Consider the following 19,072-nt stretch of genomic DNA (forward strand, 5'->3'; position numbering starts at 1 on the left):
TGGGCCATCAAACTAAATGCTCTGCTTGGCATAAGCCAAACTCTGCACATCATCAAAACCACACCATCCCTACCGTGAAGCATGGTGGTGGCTGCATCATGCTGTGGGGATACTTCACTGCAGCAGGCCCTGGAAGGCTTGTGAACGGAGAGGGTAAAGTGAATGCAGCAAAATACAGGGAAATCCTGGAGGAAAACCTGATGCAGTCTGCAAGAGAACTGCGACTTGGAAGAAGATTTCTTTCCCAGCAAGACAATGACCGCAAACATAAAGCCAAACCTATACAGGAATGGCTTAAAAACAACAAAGTTAGTGCACTGGAGAGGCCAAGTCAGAGTCCAGACCTCAATCCAATTGAGAATTTGTAGCTGGACTTGAAATGGGCTGTTATCTCACAATCCCCATCCAATCTGACAGAGCTTGAGCAGTTTCGTAAAGAAGAATGGGGGGAAAATGGCAGAGTCCAGATGTGCAAAGCCGATAGAAACCTATCCACACAGATTCGAGGCTGCAATTACTGCCAAAGGTGCATCTACTAAACACTGACTCGAAGGGGGTGAACACTTATGCAATTAACTATTTTTGTGTTTTATGTTTGTAATTAATTTAGATCACTTTGTAGATCTATTTTCACTTTGACACAAAAGAGTGTTTTTCTGTTGATCAGTGTCAAAAAAGACAAATTAAATCCACTGTGATTCAATGTTGTGAAACATTAAAACATGAAAACTTCCGGGAGGCAGGGAGGAATACTTTTTATAGGCACTGAAACACAGCGTAGCAGTGTGGCAGGAGAATGGTGTTGAGAGGGATAACAAATCAGCCATGATGGAATGGGGGAGCAGACTTGATGGGCCGAATAGCCTGATTCTGCCGTGTGTCAGAGGTATGAGTGCGTAGCTTTCGATAATCGATGCCAAATCACGGGCGAAATATCAGTTTGTATTGGTAGGTTTTTGTCCCCTATAGTGTAAGCATTGACATGGCACGGCAGATAGAGTAAGACCATAGTAGACAGAAGCAAAATTAGGCCATTCAGCCATCGACTCTGCTCTGCCATTTTATCATGGCTGATTTACTATCCCTCTCAACCCCATCCTCTAGCCTTCGATGCCCTGACTAAACAAAAACCTGTCAGCCTCCGCTTTAAGTACACCCAATGACTTGGCCTCCACGGCCGTCTGTGGCAATGAATTCCACAGATTCACCACCCTCTGGCTAAAGAAATTTCCTCCTCATCTCTGTTCTAAATGGACGTCACTCTCTTCTGAGGCTGAGTCCTCTGGTCCTAGACTCCCCCGCCCCCCCCCCCCCCCAGAACAGGAAAAACCCTCTCCCCAGGAAGGGTCTTGGCCCAAAATGTCGAACGGTTTATTCACTTCCACAGATGCTGCCTGTCCTGCTGAGTTCTTCGTGTGGGTTTGGCCTTGGGTTTCCAGCATCTGCAGATCTTCAACATCTGATAGGTTTCAGATAGATCCCCCCCTCCCCCCACATTCTTCTAAACTCCAGCAAGTACAGGCCCAGGGTCGTCAAATGCTCCCCATACATTAACCCTTTCATTCATGGGGTCAACCCCTGTTCAATCTACCAAAGCATTACTGCTCCAGACAGAAGATAAAACAAAACCAATCCCCGTGGGTACTTTAACCCCTTTTCAGTACCTGGGAGTTATTGCATCTTCTGAATATTTTTAAACAGGAAGTGTCTAAAGCAAACTCTTTTTTTTCCACTCTGTGTTGATGTTTCTGTGCAGCTGTCTAGAAGTGAAGGCTATTTTGCAGCAAGTTAGCAGGAGAGATTCTGCAAAGCTGTGCCGAAACTCGGTAACAAAGTGTTAATGTGGATCAAAGAGCCCGGTCTTTTCCTGTTTCTCACCATGTTTTAATTCTGAACTCTTGCTATCTGCATTTTTGTCTCTGTGTGTGTGCGTGTGTGTGTGTAGCACAGACAGTAACAAGCATCCAACTAAACTCATTTTTTAACAAGTGCTCTCATCTCCTGGAGATCTCCTGACATTTACGTATTTACTTTACCAGTAAATGAAATGTAATGTTAGATTTTTTTTTGTATAGTTTTTAATCACTCATCAAGCAAACCACACTCCCACTGGACTGTGCACGGTTCAGCCAAGACGGGAAGAAGCGACTGCCACAGACACGGGGGTCACTCACGTTGACAAAAAGTCGTCTTTCTCGTCTTCAAAACAATAAGTATCTTTGAGGAATGGCTCAGTCAGGATAGAACCCGAAAGGATTCCGGGATTGAAGGCTTGTCGTGTAGAGGGCGCTGGGCCTCTTCTGACTGGAAGTCAGAAGAGTGAAGGGCGACCTCACTGAAACCTATTGAATGTTGAAAGGCCTCGGCAGAGTGGATGTGGAGAGGATGTTTCCTGTATTGGGGGAGTCTAGGGCCAGAGGACACAGATAGAGTGGATGTGGAGAGGATGTTTCCTATGGTGGGGGAGTCTAGGAACAGAGGGCACAGATAGAGTGGATGTGGAGAGGATGTTTCCTATAGTGGGGGAAGGCTAGGACCAGAGGACACAGATAGAGTGGGTGTGGAGAGGATGTTTCCTATAGTGGGGGGAAGGCTAGGACCAGAGGACACAGATAGAGTGGGTGTGGAGAGGATGTTTCTTATAGTGGGGGGAAGGCTAGGACCAGAGGACACAGATAGAGTGGATGTGGAGAGGATGTTTCCTATGATGGGGGAGTCTATGACCAGAGGGCACAGACTCAGAATAGAGGGGCATCCTTTAGAATGTAAATGAGGAGGAATTTCTTTAGACAGAGGGAGGTGAATCTGTGGAATTTGTTGCCACAGGCAGCTGTGGATGCCAAGTCATTGGGTGTATTTAAGGGAGAGGTCGATAGATGATTGATTAGTCAGGGCATGAAGGGATACGGGGAGAAGGCAGGAGATTGGGGCTGAGAGGACAATGGATCAGCCATGCTGAAATGGCAGTGCAGACTTGATGAGCCTAATAGTCTAATTCTGCTCCTATATCTTATGGTTTTATGGTCACAGTGATCGTTTGGGCACTGAGGAGTGCTGTAGAACACAGGTCCATAATTCCTTTAAAGTGGCGTCAAGGGTAGATAGGGTCGTTTAAAAAACTCTTATCATGTTGGCCTTCACATGCCAATATACTGAGTACAGGAGATGGGAACACAAGAGACCCTGCGGATGCTGGAAATCAGAGTAACACACACACACACACACACACACACAGTGCAGGAGGAACTCAGCAGGTCAGGCAGCGTCTGTGGAGGAGAATGAACAGTCGAAAAGGAAGGGGGAAGATCCCAGAATAAGAAAGTCGACGTTTCAGGCAGAGACCCGATGAAGGGTCTTGTTCCGAAATGTTGAATCTTTGTTCCTTTCCAAGCATGCTATCTTGACATTGCATAAAGCGTTGGTGGGGCCTAATTTGGAGTACTGTGTGCAGTTCTGCAGACGACACAAAGGTTGGTGGTGTTGTAGATAGTGTAGAGGATTGTCAAAGATTGCAGAGAGACATTGATAGGATGCAGAAGTGGGCTGAGAAGTGGCAGATGGAGTTCAACCCGGAGAAGTGTGAGGTGGTACACTTTGGAAAGACAAACTCCAAGGCAGAGTACAAAGTAAATGGCAGGATACTTGGTAGTGTGGAGGAGCAGAGGGATCTGGGGGTAAATGTCCACAGATCCCTGAAAGTTGCCTCACAGGTAGATAGGGTAGATAGGAAAGCTTATGGGGTGTTAGCTTTCATAAGTCGAGGGATAGAGTTTAAGAGTTGCAATGTAATGATGCAGCTCTATAAAACTCTGGTTAGGCCACACTTGGAGTATTGTGTCCAGTTCTGGTCACCTCACTATAGGAAGGATGTGGAAGCATTGGAAAGGGTACAGAGGAGATTTACCAGGATGCTGCCTGGTTTAGAGAGTATGCATTATGATCAGAGATTAAGGGAGCTAGGGCTTTACTCTTTGGAGAGGAGGAGGATGAGAGGAGACATGATAGAGGTGTACAAGATAATAAGAGGAATAGATAGAGTGGATAGCCAGCGCCTCTTCCCCAGGGCACCACTGCTCAATACAAGAGGACATGGCTTTAAGGTAAGGGGTGGGAAGTTCAAGGGGTATATTAGAGGAAGGTTTTTTACTCAGAGAGTGGTTGGTGCGTGGAATACACTGCCTGAGTCAGTAGTGGAGTTAGATACACTAGTGAAGTTTCAGAGACTACTAGACAGGTATATGGAGGAATTTAAGGTGGGGGTTATATGGGAGGCAGGGTTTGAGGGTCGGCACAACATTGTGGGCCGAAGGGCCAGTACTGTGCTGTACTTTTCTATGTCGCTAGGACTTGAGGACCTGAGTTGTAGGAAAAGGTTGACCAGGTTTGTACTTTATTCCCTGGAGCGTAGGAGAATGAGGGGAGGTAGATCGGGTAAATGCAAACAGGCTTTTTCCACTGAGGTTGGGTGAGACTGGAATTAGAGGTCATCGGTTTTGTGTAATGGTAGGGCTCCATGACAGAAAGAAGGGTTGGGAACCCCTGGTTTAGGGTGGAAGATGAAACATTTAAGGGGAACGTGAGGGGGATCTTCTTCACTGGGAGGGTGGTGAGAGAGTGGAACGAGCTGCCAGCACAAGTGGTGGATGTGGGGTCGATTTCAGTGTTTAAGGGAAGTTTGGACGGGTACATGGATGGGAGGGGTAGGGAGGTCCAGGTCCATGTCAACGGGACCAAGCAGTTAATGGTTCGGCATGGACTAGATGGGCTGAATGGCCTGTCTGTGCTGTGGTGTTCTAAGGCTCTGAGTGCAAGGACAAGGCCCCCATCTGCTCCATGCAGATAAAACACATTTTTCACCAGGAGAAGTTTATATATTCCATACTGAAGAATACAGGGTTGCTGTGGTGTCCCTAACCCAACAGGAAAACTTGGATTTCGATCCAGCGTCCATTCCCAGCAACTTCCATCTGCAGTTGTTAACCTGCAGAACTGTGGCTTCCTTAAGTAGTGTGACCTCGAGGAGATCAGGGGGTGTCCGTCTGTCCTCTGAGAACCTCCTGGGATCGGGGCCTCCCTGTCAATCCATCGTAATCCAGAGCAATGCACACACACACACAGTCACACACACACACACAGTCACACACACACACTCACACACACACACACACACACTCATGCACGCACTCACGCACTTACTCACCCTCACACACACTCACTCACTCACACACGCACAAGCACTCATCCACAGTCACACATTCTCACGCGCGCACTCACACACTCACGCATTTACTCTCACACGCACTCGCTCACTCACACACGCACAAGCACTCATCCACAGTCACACATTCTCACGCGCACACTCATACACTCACGCATTTACTCTCACACGCACTCACTCACACACACATTCACACACATGCATTCACTCTCTCACACACTCACTCACACACGCGCACGCACTCTCACACACACACACAAGTGCACACTCTCACTCTCTCTCACACACATACACAAGCATACACTCACTCTCTCACACACACACACACACACACACACACAAATGTAGAGGAACTCAGCAGGTCAGGCGGCATCTGTGGAGGGGAATGAACAGGTCAGCATCTCAAGCTGAGACCCTTCGTCAGGACAGGAAAGGAAGGGGGCAGAAGCCAGAATAAGAAGGGGGGGGGGATGAAGGACAAGCTAGAAGGTGGTAGGGTGAGTGGAAAGGTGGGTGGGTGGGTGGGATGAAGTTAGAAACCTGGGAGGTGATAAAAGAAGGAACCCAACAGGAGAGGAGAGTGGACCATGTGAAAGGAGGAGCTGGGATTGGAGAGGGTCGGGAGAGTGATCCCTGCAATGAAAGGGTTAATGAATCTTTGAAGTCTGTGGGTCTGGAGTTTAGAAGAATGGAGGGGTGGGATATGGCTGAAACCGATCGAATATTCAGCCACGTGTTGCCACAGTAGTGGGCAGAAGAGCATCTCCGAACCCGAAACACATCCAGCCTTGCAGTGGAAGATCACGAATGCACACAGTCAGTGGCCCCTGCCTCGGGCAGGGGTGGTATGGTATGCAACTGAGCCTAGTTTCTGTTTGTGTCAGCCTGTGTTTTATTTGAATTTCTAACAGTGGGTTCCTCCGATGACATTTCACCGCCTTATCTCAGTCATTCTGTTTTTTCACCCAAACGCCTGGATTTAAATCTACATTTCGATCATTTCGAGTATCAAAATGAAATCCCAGTTTTCAGGTTGAGTTCAAAAGGACATGAGTCACATGATTGTTCCTCGGCCTGACTCATCTGACACCTCATTCAGTAAAGTTTCCCTGACTGTGAGGCTGCGAAGTTCTTGGGCATGACAGCTAAAACTTGTGACTAAACTTCGGTGCATGTGTGCAGGAGAGTGTCCTAGCTGGTTGTATCACAGCCTGGTGTGGAAACGCCAGTGCCCTTGGAACGGGAAATCCTGCACAAAGTACGGCCCAGTCCGTCACTGGTGAAGCTCTCCCACCATTGAGCACGTCTACGTGAAATGCTGTTGCAGGACACCCCTCACCCAGGATGTGCTCTCTCCTCCTTACAGGAGCCTGGGGTCCCACACCGCCAGGTTCAGGAACAGTTATTACCCCTCAACCATCAGGAAGGAGGTACAGGAGCCTCAGGACCCACACCACCAGGTTCAGGAACAGTTATTACCCCTCAACCATCAGGAAGGAGGTACAGGAGCCTCAGGACCCACACCGCCAGGTTCAGGAACAGTTATTACCCCTCAACCATCAGGAAGGAGGTACAGGAGCCTCAGGACCCACACCACCAGGTTCAGGAACAGTTATTACCCCCTCAACCATCAGGAAGGAGGTACAGGAGCCTCAGGACCCACACCACCAGGTTCAGGAACAGTTATTACCTCTCAACCATCAGGAAGGAGGTACAGGAGCCTCAGGACCCACACCACCAGGTTCAGGAACAGTTATTACCCCTCAACCATCAGGAAGGAGGTACAGGAGCCTCAGGACCCACACCACCAGGTTCAGGAACTGTTATTACCCCTCAACCATCAGGGAGGAGGTACAGGAGCCTCAGGTCCCACACCACCATGTTCAGGAACAGTTATTACCCCTCAACCATCAGGAAGGAGGTACAGGAGCCTCAGGACCCACACCACCAGGTTCAGGAACAGTTATTACCCCCTCAACCATCAGGGAGGAGGTACAGGAGCCTCAGGACCCACACCACCAGGTTCAGGAACAGTTATTACCCCTCAACCATCAGGAAGGAGGTACAGGAGCCTGGGGTCCCACACCGCCAGGTTCAGGAACAGTTATTACCCCTCAATCATCAGGAAGGAGGTACAGGAGCCTCAGGACCCACACCACCAGGTTCAGGAACAGTTATTATCTCTCAATCATCAGGAAGGAGGTACAGGAGCCTCAGGACCCACACCACCAGGTTCAGGAACAGTTATTACCCCTCAACCATCAGGGAGGAGGTACAGGAGCCTCAGGACCCACACCACCAGGTTCAGGAACAGTTATTACCTCTCAATCATCAGGAAGGAGGTACAGGAGCCTCAGGACCCACACCACCAGGTTCAGGAACAGTTATTACCCTTTCACTGGCTCTTGAACCAGAGGGGATAACTTCACTCACCCCATCACTGAAATGTTCCCACAACCTATGGACTCACTTCCAAGGACTCTTCATCTCATGTTCTGAATATTTATTGATTTTTTCATTTCATACTATTATTTCTTTTCTGTTTGTACTGGCGCAGTTTGTTGTCTTCAGCACTCTCGTTGAACGGCCAGGTCGGTGCGGTCTTTCACAGATTCTGTTGTAGTTATTATTCCGTTATGGATTCATTGAGTATGCCTGCAAGGAAACAAACTTCAGGGTTGTATGTGGTGACGTTATGCACTCTGACAGTATAATTTACTCTGGAAATTTGAGACCCCACGGTGTCCGCACAACGGATCCGGCTGATGAATGCCGAAGGAACTCAGCAGCACCTACGGAAAAGAGTAAACAGTTGACCTTTCGGGCCGAGACCCTTCGTTGGGACTGGAAAGGAAGGTGGGGGGGTGGGGGGGGAGCAGTGATGGTGTGAGAAACTTTCAGAAGTTTGGCTGCCCCCCCGAGGGAATGCCAAGAGCTGTTGGTGTCCAGTTCAGAGGAGAACTATGCCTTGTTTTGTAACTGAATGGTAGGATTTGGTTCTGTAAGGTTGCCATTGCCGGGGGAGGTGGTGGAGAGAAGCTCCCATTACCCATTAAATACTCCCAATGATGTGCATCTCAAGTAGCCTCTGACAACCAAGTCCAGCTCCCGGCCTTCACGTGTGGTTTAGCTACTAAGCCCAGCGGAACCGTTTTCATTGACAGGAGAAGGGACAGAGGTGGTTTACTGGCGCCTTAAAACCAGTCACTCTGGACGGATGGCGCATGTCAGCCGTGGTTGGCAGCTTATCTAGGAGAAGGAAAACTCTGATCTCAAACCTCCCGCCGCCTTGCGGCTGTACCCATTCACGGGGAAGGCTTCGGGAGTGAACCCCGAGGGGAAAATCCGGAGCTGCAGTCCCGAAGGCGGTCCAACGCAGACTTGCAACTCCTGGTGCCAAACTGTATTGCTGTCTGCCGCTCCTTTGGGACCATCAGCTGTGTGGAGAGGGGGAGCCCGCTGCACGGGGCAACAGCTCGCTCTGTGTATTGCACTGCCCAGGTCTGCGTATCACGTAGACAGCTGGGGCGTAACCCTGCTCAATGCAGGGCCTAATCTGGACTGGAATATTAAGGCAAGAATGTGAAGTCGAGGGATTGGTCAGGCCAGTTTTGGGCCCCTTGTCTAAGAAAAGATGTGCTGGCTCTGGAGAGGGGGCGTTGAGTTGCTGCCACGTGATGGGGTGATTATATATTTGCATTGGCGAGCAGGGGTGCACGTCGCCCTCTCTGTCTCGGTGATGCAGACTGCTGGGGTCTCAGGGATACGACCAGGCATTGCCCCGCCCGCTGCCTTTCGCACTCAGTCGGAATCAGACTTGTAATCACTGTACGCCGTGAACTCTGTTCTTGTCAGTCTGCAGTCGCCGTGCGAGGGCATCACAGAAAAAATTATCACAGCGAGAGGGCAGAAGTGTGGGGTAGTTTCGTGTTTGGATGTCGGGATGTGGAGACACGCCTCTACCAAAGGAGGTGTGAGGTGCTCCTTCCCTCCGCCAGCCTGCAGGTCACCCTGGGGCAAGGTGTGGCACCTGCTTAGACCCCCCGATCAGGGTCGGGTGAAACTGCGAGAGCAGGTGGTGGACGGTCGTACGAGCAGCCGGTGTAGATCACAAATCCTGGTGATGTGACCACTGACTCTAACTCACTCACTCGCTCTTGCTCTCTCTCTCTCACTCTCTATCACTCTCTTTCTCATTCACTCTCTCCCTCACTCCCTCTCTTTCTTTCTCTCTCTCGCTCTCACACACTCACACTCTCTCATAACCATATAACCATTACAGCACGGAAACAGGCCATCTCGGCCCTTCTAGTCCATGCCGAACTCTTACTCTCACCTAGTCCCACCGACCTGTACTCAGTCCATAACCCTCCATTCCCTTCCTGTCCATATAGCTATCCAATTTAAGTTCAAATGACAACATCGAACCTGCCTCTTCTGTCTCTCTAACTCACTCTCTCATACTCTCTCACTCCTCTCTCTCTCACACACACTCACTCTGACGTAAAGCAACACGTCAGGGAGTCTGGAACCCGACAGGCCCGAGAAGCAAGCAAAATCACCTTACAGAGTTTGACAGACTGCGTAGGGTTTGGATCCCGTGGTTTACCAGGGCAGGAGCAACAATTTGAAATAAGCTAACACCTTTGTTAGAACATCCCAAAGAACCTCAAAGAAGGAGATATCTCCCACCTTCTCAGAGTTCCCCTACTTCTGGTTTCTTGCTCACCCCAATGTTAAATGCTTTCTCAGTAGCAGTCATGTCCTTCCCTGCTGCAGTTCTCACCTCCTGCAAATCCCCCTCAGGATGTTCCCTTTCTCTCCATCCTAGCTACATCTTTAGAACTCTCCCGTCTCTTTGACCAAGCTTTGGAAAGGCCTCGATAGAGTGGTCGTGGAGAGGATGTTTCTTCTAGTGGGGGAAGTCTAGGACCAGAGGACACAGATAGAGTGGACAAGGAGAGGATGTTTCCTATAGTGGGGGAGTCTAGGAGCAGAGGACACAGATAGAGTGGCTGTGGAGAGGATGTTTCCTATAGTGGGGGAGTCTAGGACCAGAGGACACAGATAGAGTGGATGTGGAGAGGATGTTTCCTATAGTGGGGGAGTCTAGGACCAGAGGACACAGATAGAGTGGATATGGAGAGGATGTTTCCTATAGTGGGGGAGTCTAGGACCAGAGGACACAGATAGAGTGGATGTGGAGAGGATGTTTCTTCCAGTGGGGGGAGTCTAGGACCAGAGGGCACAGATAGAGTGGATGTGGAGAGGATGTTTCCTATAGTGGGGGGAGTCTAGGACCAGAGGACACAGATAGAGTGGATGTGGAGAGGATGTTTCCTATAGTCGGGGGAGTCTAGGACCAGAGGGCACAGATAGAGTGGATGTGGAGAGGATGTTTCCTATAGTGGGGGAGTCTAGGACCAGAGGACACAGATAGAGTGGATGTGGAGAGGATGTTTCCTATAGTGGGGGAGTCTAGGACCAGAGGGCACAGATAGAGTGGATGTGGAGAGGATGTTTCCTATAGTGGGGGAGTCTAGGACCAGAGGGCACAGATAGAGTGGATGTGGAGAGGATGTTTCCTATAGTGGGTGAGTCTAGGACCAGAGGGCACAGATAGAGTGGATGTGGAGAGGATGTTTCCTATAGTGGGGGAGTCTAGGACCAGAGGGCACAGATAGAGTGGATGTGGAGAGGATGTTTCTTCCAGTGGGGGGAGTCTAGGACCAGAGGGCACAGATAGAGTGGATGTGGAGAGGATGTTTCCTATAGTCGGGGGAGTCTAGGACCAGAGGGCACAGATAGAGTGGATGTGGAGAGGATGTTTCCTATAGTGGGGGAGTCTAGGACCAGAGGGCACAGATAGAGTGGATGTGGAGAGGATGTTTCCTATAGTGGGTGAGTTTAGGATCAGAGGACACAGCCTCAGGATAGAGGGACGTCCATTTAGAACAGAGATGAGGAGGAATTTCTTTAGCCAGAGGGTGGTGAATCTGTGGAATTCATTGCCACGGGCGGCTGTGGAGGCCAAGTCATTGGGTGTATTTAAAGCGGAGGCTGATAGATCCTTGATTAGTCCGGGTGCCAAAGGCAGGAGAATGGGGTTGAGAGGGTTAATAAATCAGTCATGATGGAATGGGGGAGCAGACTCAATGGGCTGAATGGCCTAACTCTGCTCCTGTGTCTTATGGTCTTATCTTCTCTGTATTAAATTGGTTACCTGGGCAGAACAGTAGAGTGAAACATGGATAACTATGTTAATTGGATTATATTATAGACCACCCAACGGTTAGGAGATTGAGAGGAGCAAATTTGTAGAGAGATCACAGACTGTTGCAAACAACATAAGGTGATTGTAACTTTCCACATATTGACTGGGACTCCCATACTGTGAAGGGACTGGATGGGATCAGAGTTTGCCAAATGTGTGGAGGGAAATTCCCTCAATCAAGAAATAGCAGTTCCAACCAGAGGGAGTGTGATACCAGATCTCCTTTCCGGGAACGAGATAGGGCAGGTGACGGAGGAGTTTGCAGAGGAACAAGAAATTGTACAGATGCTGGAAATCCAGAGCAACACACGCACGGGTGGGGGAGATCTCTGATGATGGATATTGCCTGCTGTGGATACGACCGATGGTCGGGGAGGGATGTGCCCGTAATGAACTGGGCAGAGTTCGCCTCACTCTGCCCGTTCCCTGTTCTGTACATTCGAATTGCCACACCAGACCAGGATGAAACCAGTCAAGTTCCAACTGCGCGTCTGCAGAAGTTAGAATCAGAACCGGGTTTAATCTCACCGGCACACCTCGTGAAATTTGTTGTTTTGCAGCTGCAGTGCATCGCAATACATAGTAATTAAAAATAATCTCTACATCCAGTAAGAATTTTTTTTTTAAATTAAATATGCCGTGTGAAAAGAGACCCAAAAGATAATGAGGTAGTGTTCGTAGGTTCAACGTCCATTCAGAAATCTGTTGGCAGACGGGAAGAAGCTGTTCCCGAATCGTTGAGTGTGTGTCTTCAGGCTCCTGTACCTCCTCCCTGATGGCAGAGGGGAAGAAACTGTTCCTGAATCGTTGAGTGTGTGCCTTCAGGCTCCTGTACCTCCTCCCTGATGGCAGAGGGGAAGAAGCTGTTCCTGAATCGTTGAGTGTGTGCCTTCAGGCTCCTGTACCTCCTCCCTGATGGCAGAGGGGAAGGAGCTGTTCCTGAATCGCTGAGTGTGTGTCTTCAGGCTCCTGTACCTCCTCCCTGATGACAGAGGGGAAGAAGCTGTTCCTGAATCGCTGAGTGTGTGTCTTCAGGCTCCTGTACCTCCTCCCTGATGGCAGAGGGGAAGAAGCTGTTCCTGAATCGTTGAGTGTGTGTCTTCAGGCTCCTGTACCTCCTCCCTGATGGCAGAGGGGAAGAAGCTGTTCCTGAATCGTTGAGTGTGTGTCTTCAGGCTCCTGTACCTCCTCCCTGATGGCAGAGGGGAAGAAGCTGTTCCTGAATCGTTGAGTGTGTGTCTTCAGGCTCCTGTACCTCCTCCCTGATGGTAGCGATGAGAAGAGGGAGCAACACACACACACAAAATGCTGGAGGAACTCAGCAGGTCAGGCAGCATCTATGGAAAAGAGTCAACAGTCGATGTTTCGGGCCGAGACCCTTCATCAGGACTCGGCTTGAAACGCCGACCGTTTACTTTGGATTTCCAGCATCTGCGGACTCCCTTGTGTTTGTAACAAGAAGAGGGCGTCTCCCAGGTGATGGGGAGTCCAAAATTTCCGAGTGTTTGGTGACGAGCCAAACCTCTTTTACCTGGGAGCGCAAAGCGGTAGATGTTAGTTCAAACATTTGGTGATGTGCTTTCCTGATATTTGAGCCAACATCCGAGTCGTGCTCTCTTCTCGCTGCTGCCATCAGGAAGGAGGTACAGGAGCCTCAGGACCCACACCACCAGGTTCAGGAACAGTTATTACCCCTCAACCATCAGGAATGAGGTACAGGAGCCTCAGGACCCACACCACCAGGTTCAGGAACAGTTATTACCTCTCAACCATCAGGAAGGAGGCACAGGAGCCTCAGGACCCACACCACCAGGTTCAGGAACAGTTATTACCCCTCAACCATCAGGCTCCTGAACCAGAGGGCGGGTAACTTTACTGAACTTCCACTTGCCCCATCACTGAACTGTTCCCCCGAACTGTGGACTCACTTTCAAGCACTCTTCATCTCATGTTCTCAATACTTATCTATTTTTTCTTCTTGCACAGTCTGTTGTCTGTTGCACGCCGGTGCCTCTCCGCCCTGTTGTGCACGATCTGTCATTGACTCGATTCCGTTCCTGTGTATTGACACAAACAGGTGAACCTCAGGGTTGTGTCTCGTGACATCTATGTACTTTGAACTTTGGGCTCGTGCGGTGAAGTAAACTCTTGTTATTCTTGCACACGCAGGTGAAAAGCAGTTTTGCCTGGGCTACCCGGACCTGCAGTACCCCCCGACTTCGTCTTACGACAAGGAGGGAGAGATGATGCAAACACGCTTCATGGACCAAGCGATCAACAACGCCATCTCCTACCTGGGGGCTGAGTCGCTGCGGCCCCTCGTCCAGACGCCCCCGGCGCCCACTTCCGAGATGGTGTCTGTCATCAGCAGTCTGTACCCGTTGCCCCTCACCCGCAACGACGCCCCGAACGGCCACGCCCGGGAGGCGGCGGCGGCGGAGAACAGCGGCCCCCACCCGAAGGCGAAGTCGTCGGAGAGGGGGACGTCGCCCAGCAACAGCTGCCAGGACTCCACGGACACGGAGAGCAACCACGAGGAGCGCCACGGGCAGGCCTACCTGCCGCACCAGGTGATCGGGGCCCGCTTCAGGAACGGCCTGGCCGCGGCCAAGGAGAGCCCGAGGCCCTTCGAGTTCCTCAAGGGCGCCGCGGGGCCGGGCCGCGAGACGCTGAAGGTGATCGGCAGCGAGGGGGAGCCGGTCAGGGTGTACAAGTGTGACCACTGCCGCGTGCTGTACCTGGATTACGTCATGTTCACCATCCACATGGGCTGCCACGGGTTCCGCGACCCGTTCGAGTGCAACGTGTGTGGCTATCGCAGCCAGGACAGATACGAGTTCTCCTCACACATAGCCAGGGGGGAGCACGGCTTTTGCAGAAAATGAGAGCCCCGGAAACCAGTTTCGATTCAGGGACCAGCCGGGGGGAATTGGGGAAAAAAAAAATCAACAAAAATATTATTTTTTTAAAAAAAAAAAGAACTCGAGCTTCGCTTTTATAGTTTAACGCTGTGTTTGAGCGCCTCAGTGTGTGTGTCCCCTGTGGGCACCGCGCACAGGGCAGTGCGCTGACGGCCCGGTCACGTGAGGGCCACTATCTTGTAGCAGGGGAAGAAATGGGCGACACAACGAAGAGTGACTGTGTGGTGCAGAGTAACGCACACACACGCACACACACAAAATGCTGGAGGAACTCAGCAGGTCAGGCAGCATCTACGGAGAGGAGTAAACGGTCGACATTCCGGGCCGAGACCCTCCTTCGGGGCTGGAAGAGACAAAGGGGGGAAGATGCCAGAATAAAAAGATGGGGGCGGGGGAGAAGGAGGAGGGGCACCAGGGGGGAGGTGACGGGCAGGAGTTGAGGGAAGAGGCATGAGTGAGGATTAGAAGAGGAGGGAGAAAGGAATTTTACTGGAAGGAGAAATCGATGTTTATGCCATCAGGCTGGAGGCTACCTGGACAGGATCCAAGCTGGAAGGCCTGCAAACGGAGCTGGAAGCCATGCGAGTGTTGCAAAGCTGTTTTGTGTGTGTGTTTTTTTTTTAACCGGCTCTAAGTGTGGCCTCCGAGACACAAGGAAGTTTACCGCCCCGCCGAAGGCCAAGGGTGTCTTTCTCCAGGGAGGAGACGGAAATTTTTTTACCCCTGGGCAAAACAAGGACAATCCCATCACTCCTGGCGTTAAAACCAAATGAACCTCTCGTTATTTGTTGTGGGGGGGTGGGGGTGTGTGTGTGAAATGACTCGTTCTCAGGCCAACAGCCCGCTCCAGTGCCACAAGCCACCTGCCTGCGAAGGACGCTGGGAGCAGGACTCGTGGGATGCTGTACCCAGCAGGAATTTAAAGCAAGAGCTGTACACGAATTAAAAATAAACAGTAAATGGTTTAAAGTAAAACGAGGAGAGACTTGTTGTCGTCCGGGTGTGGGCCACGGTGCAGATCTTGAACGTTGTAGAAGTACTGACCTACGTGACCACGGCCAGCTTGTTCAGCTATTCTATGCACTCTATGGGCTCCAGGTGGCTATGTACCTTCCTACTGCGGATTCCTTCACGTACTGGGGAACTGAAGGGTCTCGGCAGTTGAAATTATGCTGTTCCGATCTTGGTTTGCCTCTCCTGCCCGCCCGGGCTGGCCCAATCTGAGCAGGCTCGTACGCAACTCACCGTGCCAACTCTGGGAGGTAACTGCGTCGCTTCTGTGAATTACGGCCACCTCACTCTCACCTGCCTCCTTTTAATTTTGTACGAAGACTGTAGCAGAATGAGTGTGTCGTTCAAGTGGCCTGCTGCGGAGGTGGCACTTATAACATCTCAGTTCCCGGCTGTTTTGAGCTGAAGCATGCTCCGTGTGTTTCGTGTGGGTGTTTTAAGTAAGATAACTCATTTGCTGTTTCTTTGAACTACTGCATGTTGGATAAGACGTGGTGCAGCAAATCTTTCCCCACAGTCCCTGAAATCACGTTTCGGATCTCAGCGATCGAGATTCAAGGCAACACACACAAAACGCTGGAGGAACAAATCAGGCAGCATCTGTGCAGAAGAGCAAACGGTCAACGTTTCACTCTGTTTACTCTTTTCCACGGGTGCTGCCTGACCCATAGAGTTCTTCCACCATTTTGTTGGTGTTGCTTCGGATTTCCAGCACGGGCAGGCTTCCGCTGGTCTGTGATTCAGGACTCAATTCTGTATATCACCTGTGCTTCAAAACGTGCGGTGGAGACGCGTTGTGTTTGCGATGACAACAGCGCGCCCGGGGGTGTGCTAGGGGGCAGCCCGCTCCACACGTTCCCGTGCCAACATAGCATGCTCACACAGAACACACAGCAAGCAAAAATGATGATGAAGGCAAGCACTTATTTACAGATAGGCTAGGTTTCACTCTTTATTCCCCCTCCGAAGGAAATTCTCAGGGTAACAGAATCAGTATTATTCTCCTTTTCCTGATCTCCAGGAATTTTTACCTGGTGTTGCTGGCCTATACTATATCAGTGGACCCATTCGACCAGCAGATCATAAACACAAAGAGATTCTGCAGATGCTGGAATCCTCTCTCCCCAAAACTCAAGTGCTCTGTCCCAAGCAACATTCCCGGTGATCATAGTATAAAATTCCCCCAGCAGTTTGAGACTGAGAAGATAAAGACAGACGTTTCAGTATTGCAGTGGACTGAAGGGAATTACAGAGGCATGAGAAAGTTGCTGGCCAAAGTTGATTGGAAGGGGACACTAGCAGGGATGGTGGCAGAACAGCAATGGCTGGTGTTTCTGGGAGAAATTAGGAAGGCGCAGGATAGATGCATCCCAAAGATGAAGAAATATTTTTAAAAGGAGGATGAGGCAACTGTGACTGACAAGGGAAGCAAAAGAGAGGATGTATAATAGAGTAAAAATTAGTGGGAAGTTAGAGGATTGGGAAACTTTTAAAAACCAACACAAGGCAACTAAAAGGAGAGAAAAGATTAAATATGCTCGTCAGTAATATAAAAGAGAATATCAGAAGTTCCATTTAAAAATCAGAGAATGTATACAGTATACCACCTAAAATTCTTGCTCTTCACAGATATCCTCGAAACAGAAGAGAACCGCAAAGAATGAATGACAGAAAAAAACGTCAGAACCCCAAAACCTCCCCCTCACCCCTCCCACACACAAGCAGGAGCAAGGCAACAATCCTCCCTCCCCCCAACTTGTTCCAGCAGGGAGTAACAGCGCGCACCACCCACCGAGCAAACAATAGCAAACCCCCACCCCCCCAGAGAAACCTTGACCTACAGTCCAGCAAAAACAAATCGTTTCCCAAGCAGTTCGACGTGCCACGGGCTCTCTCTTATCCCTCACTAACAAGGGGGAGAGAGAGATGTCACCCCTGTCACAACGAGGTGGGCGGGTGGGGGGAAAACGCTGTTTCGATGTTACAGACTGAAGTGAGACTTTGTCCACCTCGCCCAACTCGAGCAAAATGCTAGACTTTAGATAGCATTTCTACGCGGTGCAGGAAAGAGGAGCAAGGTTAAATGTACAAGATAAAGCCTTTCCGTTTCCCAGTTCAGGACCAGTTAGAGACTCGTTTCAGTTGCCATTCGCCCTGGTCAGGTACTGTGCTGTTTAGAGTGGCTTCCTTCACCATGTTGGTAGCTTCCTCTCAGTTTTCTGCATTGTCAGTCACGCAAGCCCCGGCTGGAGACTCGGGAATACCGTCTCATTGCATTGTTTGACCAGTCAGGGTTGTCAGCCCTGAGCTGAACCCCTAAACCCGCCCCCCTCCAAACCTGGAGGACTGGTGGACCACCCTTAGTCTGGCCTCTACCCTTTGACCTGTTTGGCATGAGTGACCGTACCAAGAGCCAAAGCACGAAGCCCTGACTCCAGCCAGCACACCCCTCTGGGTCACTGAGGCGTGCGAACCTGAAAACCACGAGGTTGCAGTCCTCTTCGAGGCCCGCTCAGTAAGATCCCAGTCAACCGTGTAGTTTCCCCCTAAAGTCCGGACCTCCATCAATCTCCGTCCTGCAAATCTGAGCGTTCCTGCAGATCTGTAGATTTGCGGCCTTCTGGGTGGAGAAATCTCTCGTCCCCTCCAGAATGACCGGCACATTATTTTGACATGTGATGCCCCAGGGGGTGGGGGGAGTCTTCTGTGAGGAGACATATCATTAGACCATAAGACAGAGGACCAGGTTCGATATTGTCGTTTAAAGAAAAATTGGATAGGTAAATGGACAGGAAAGGAATGGAGGGTTATGGGCTGAGTGCGGGTCGGTGGGACTAGGTGAGAGTAAGTGTTCGGCACGGACTAGAAGGGCCAAGATGGCCTGTTTCCGTGCTGTAATTGTTGTATGGTTATATAGACAACAGACAATAGGTGCAGTAGGCCATTCAGCCCATCGAACCAGCACCGTCATTCACTGTGATCATGGCTGATCATCCACAATCAGTACCCAGTTCCTGCCTTATCCCCATAACCTTTGATTCTGCTATCTTTAAGAGCTCTATCCATCTCTTTTTTGAAAGCATCCAGAGACTTGGCCTCCACAGCCTTCTGGGGCAGAGCATTCCATATATCCACCACTCTGGGTGAAAAAGTTTGTCCTCAACTCCGTTCTAAATGGCCTACCCCTAATTCTTAAACTGTGGCCTCTGGTTCTGGACTCACCCATCAGCGGGAACATGCTTCCTGCCTGCAGCGTGTCCAATCCCTTAATAATCTTATATGTTTCAATAAGATCCCCTCTCAGCCTTCTATATAGGAGCAGAATTGGGCTATTTTGCCCATTTAGTGTGTTCCACCGTTCGATTCTGGCTGATTTATTATCCCTCTCAACCCCATTCTGTCTTCTCAGATCTCTCTGTTCACTGAGTCCTACCCTGGTTTCAGTTTCCAAAGTGCAACACAATCTTTGCATTGAATGGATTTCTGCCCTGGTTTGCCTGTGTCTCTGGCAGGTTAACCGCCTCCTCACTGCTGTCCAGAGGCCCTGGGCACCAGGTCCATTCCCTGTGGGTTTAGGCCCGGCTGTACACTGGCTCCATAACTGTTTCTGCTCACCATCCACATGCATCAGACATAGGAGTAGAATTG

At 50.2% G+C, this 19,072-nt stretch overlaps 1 protein-coding gene across 3 annotated transcripts in view; it reads left to right on the plus strand.

The window, feature by feature from the left end:
- LOC140191751 (zinc finger protein Aiolos-like) overlaps positions 1 to 14,783 on the plus strand; it is a 309,305-nt gene extending 294,522 nt beyond the window's left edge. For all 3 annotated transcript variants that reach the window (XM_072249457.1, XM_072249458.1, XM_072249459.1), the window contains one exon: positions 13,662 to 14,783. In XM_072249457.1, coding sequence (XP_072105558.1) covers positions 13,662 to 14,377 — 716 coding nt within the window. In that variant the 3' untranslated portion in view covers positions 14,378 to 14,783. The remainder of the gene's footprint in view (positions 1 to 13,661) is intronic.
- Positions 14,784 to 19,072: the final 4,289 nt, after the last annotated feature.

The sequence above is a fragment of the Mobula birostris genome, chromosome X, assembly GCF_030028105.1.
Source record: "Mobula birostris isolate sMobBir1 chromosome X, sMobBir1.hap1, whole genome shotgun sequence".
NCBI classification, from domain to species: Eukaryota; Metazoa; Chordata; class Chondrichthyes; order Myliobatiformes; family Myliobatidae; genus Mobula; species Mobula birostris.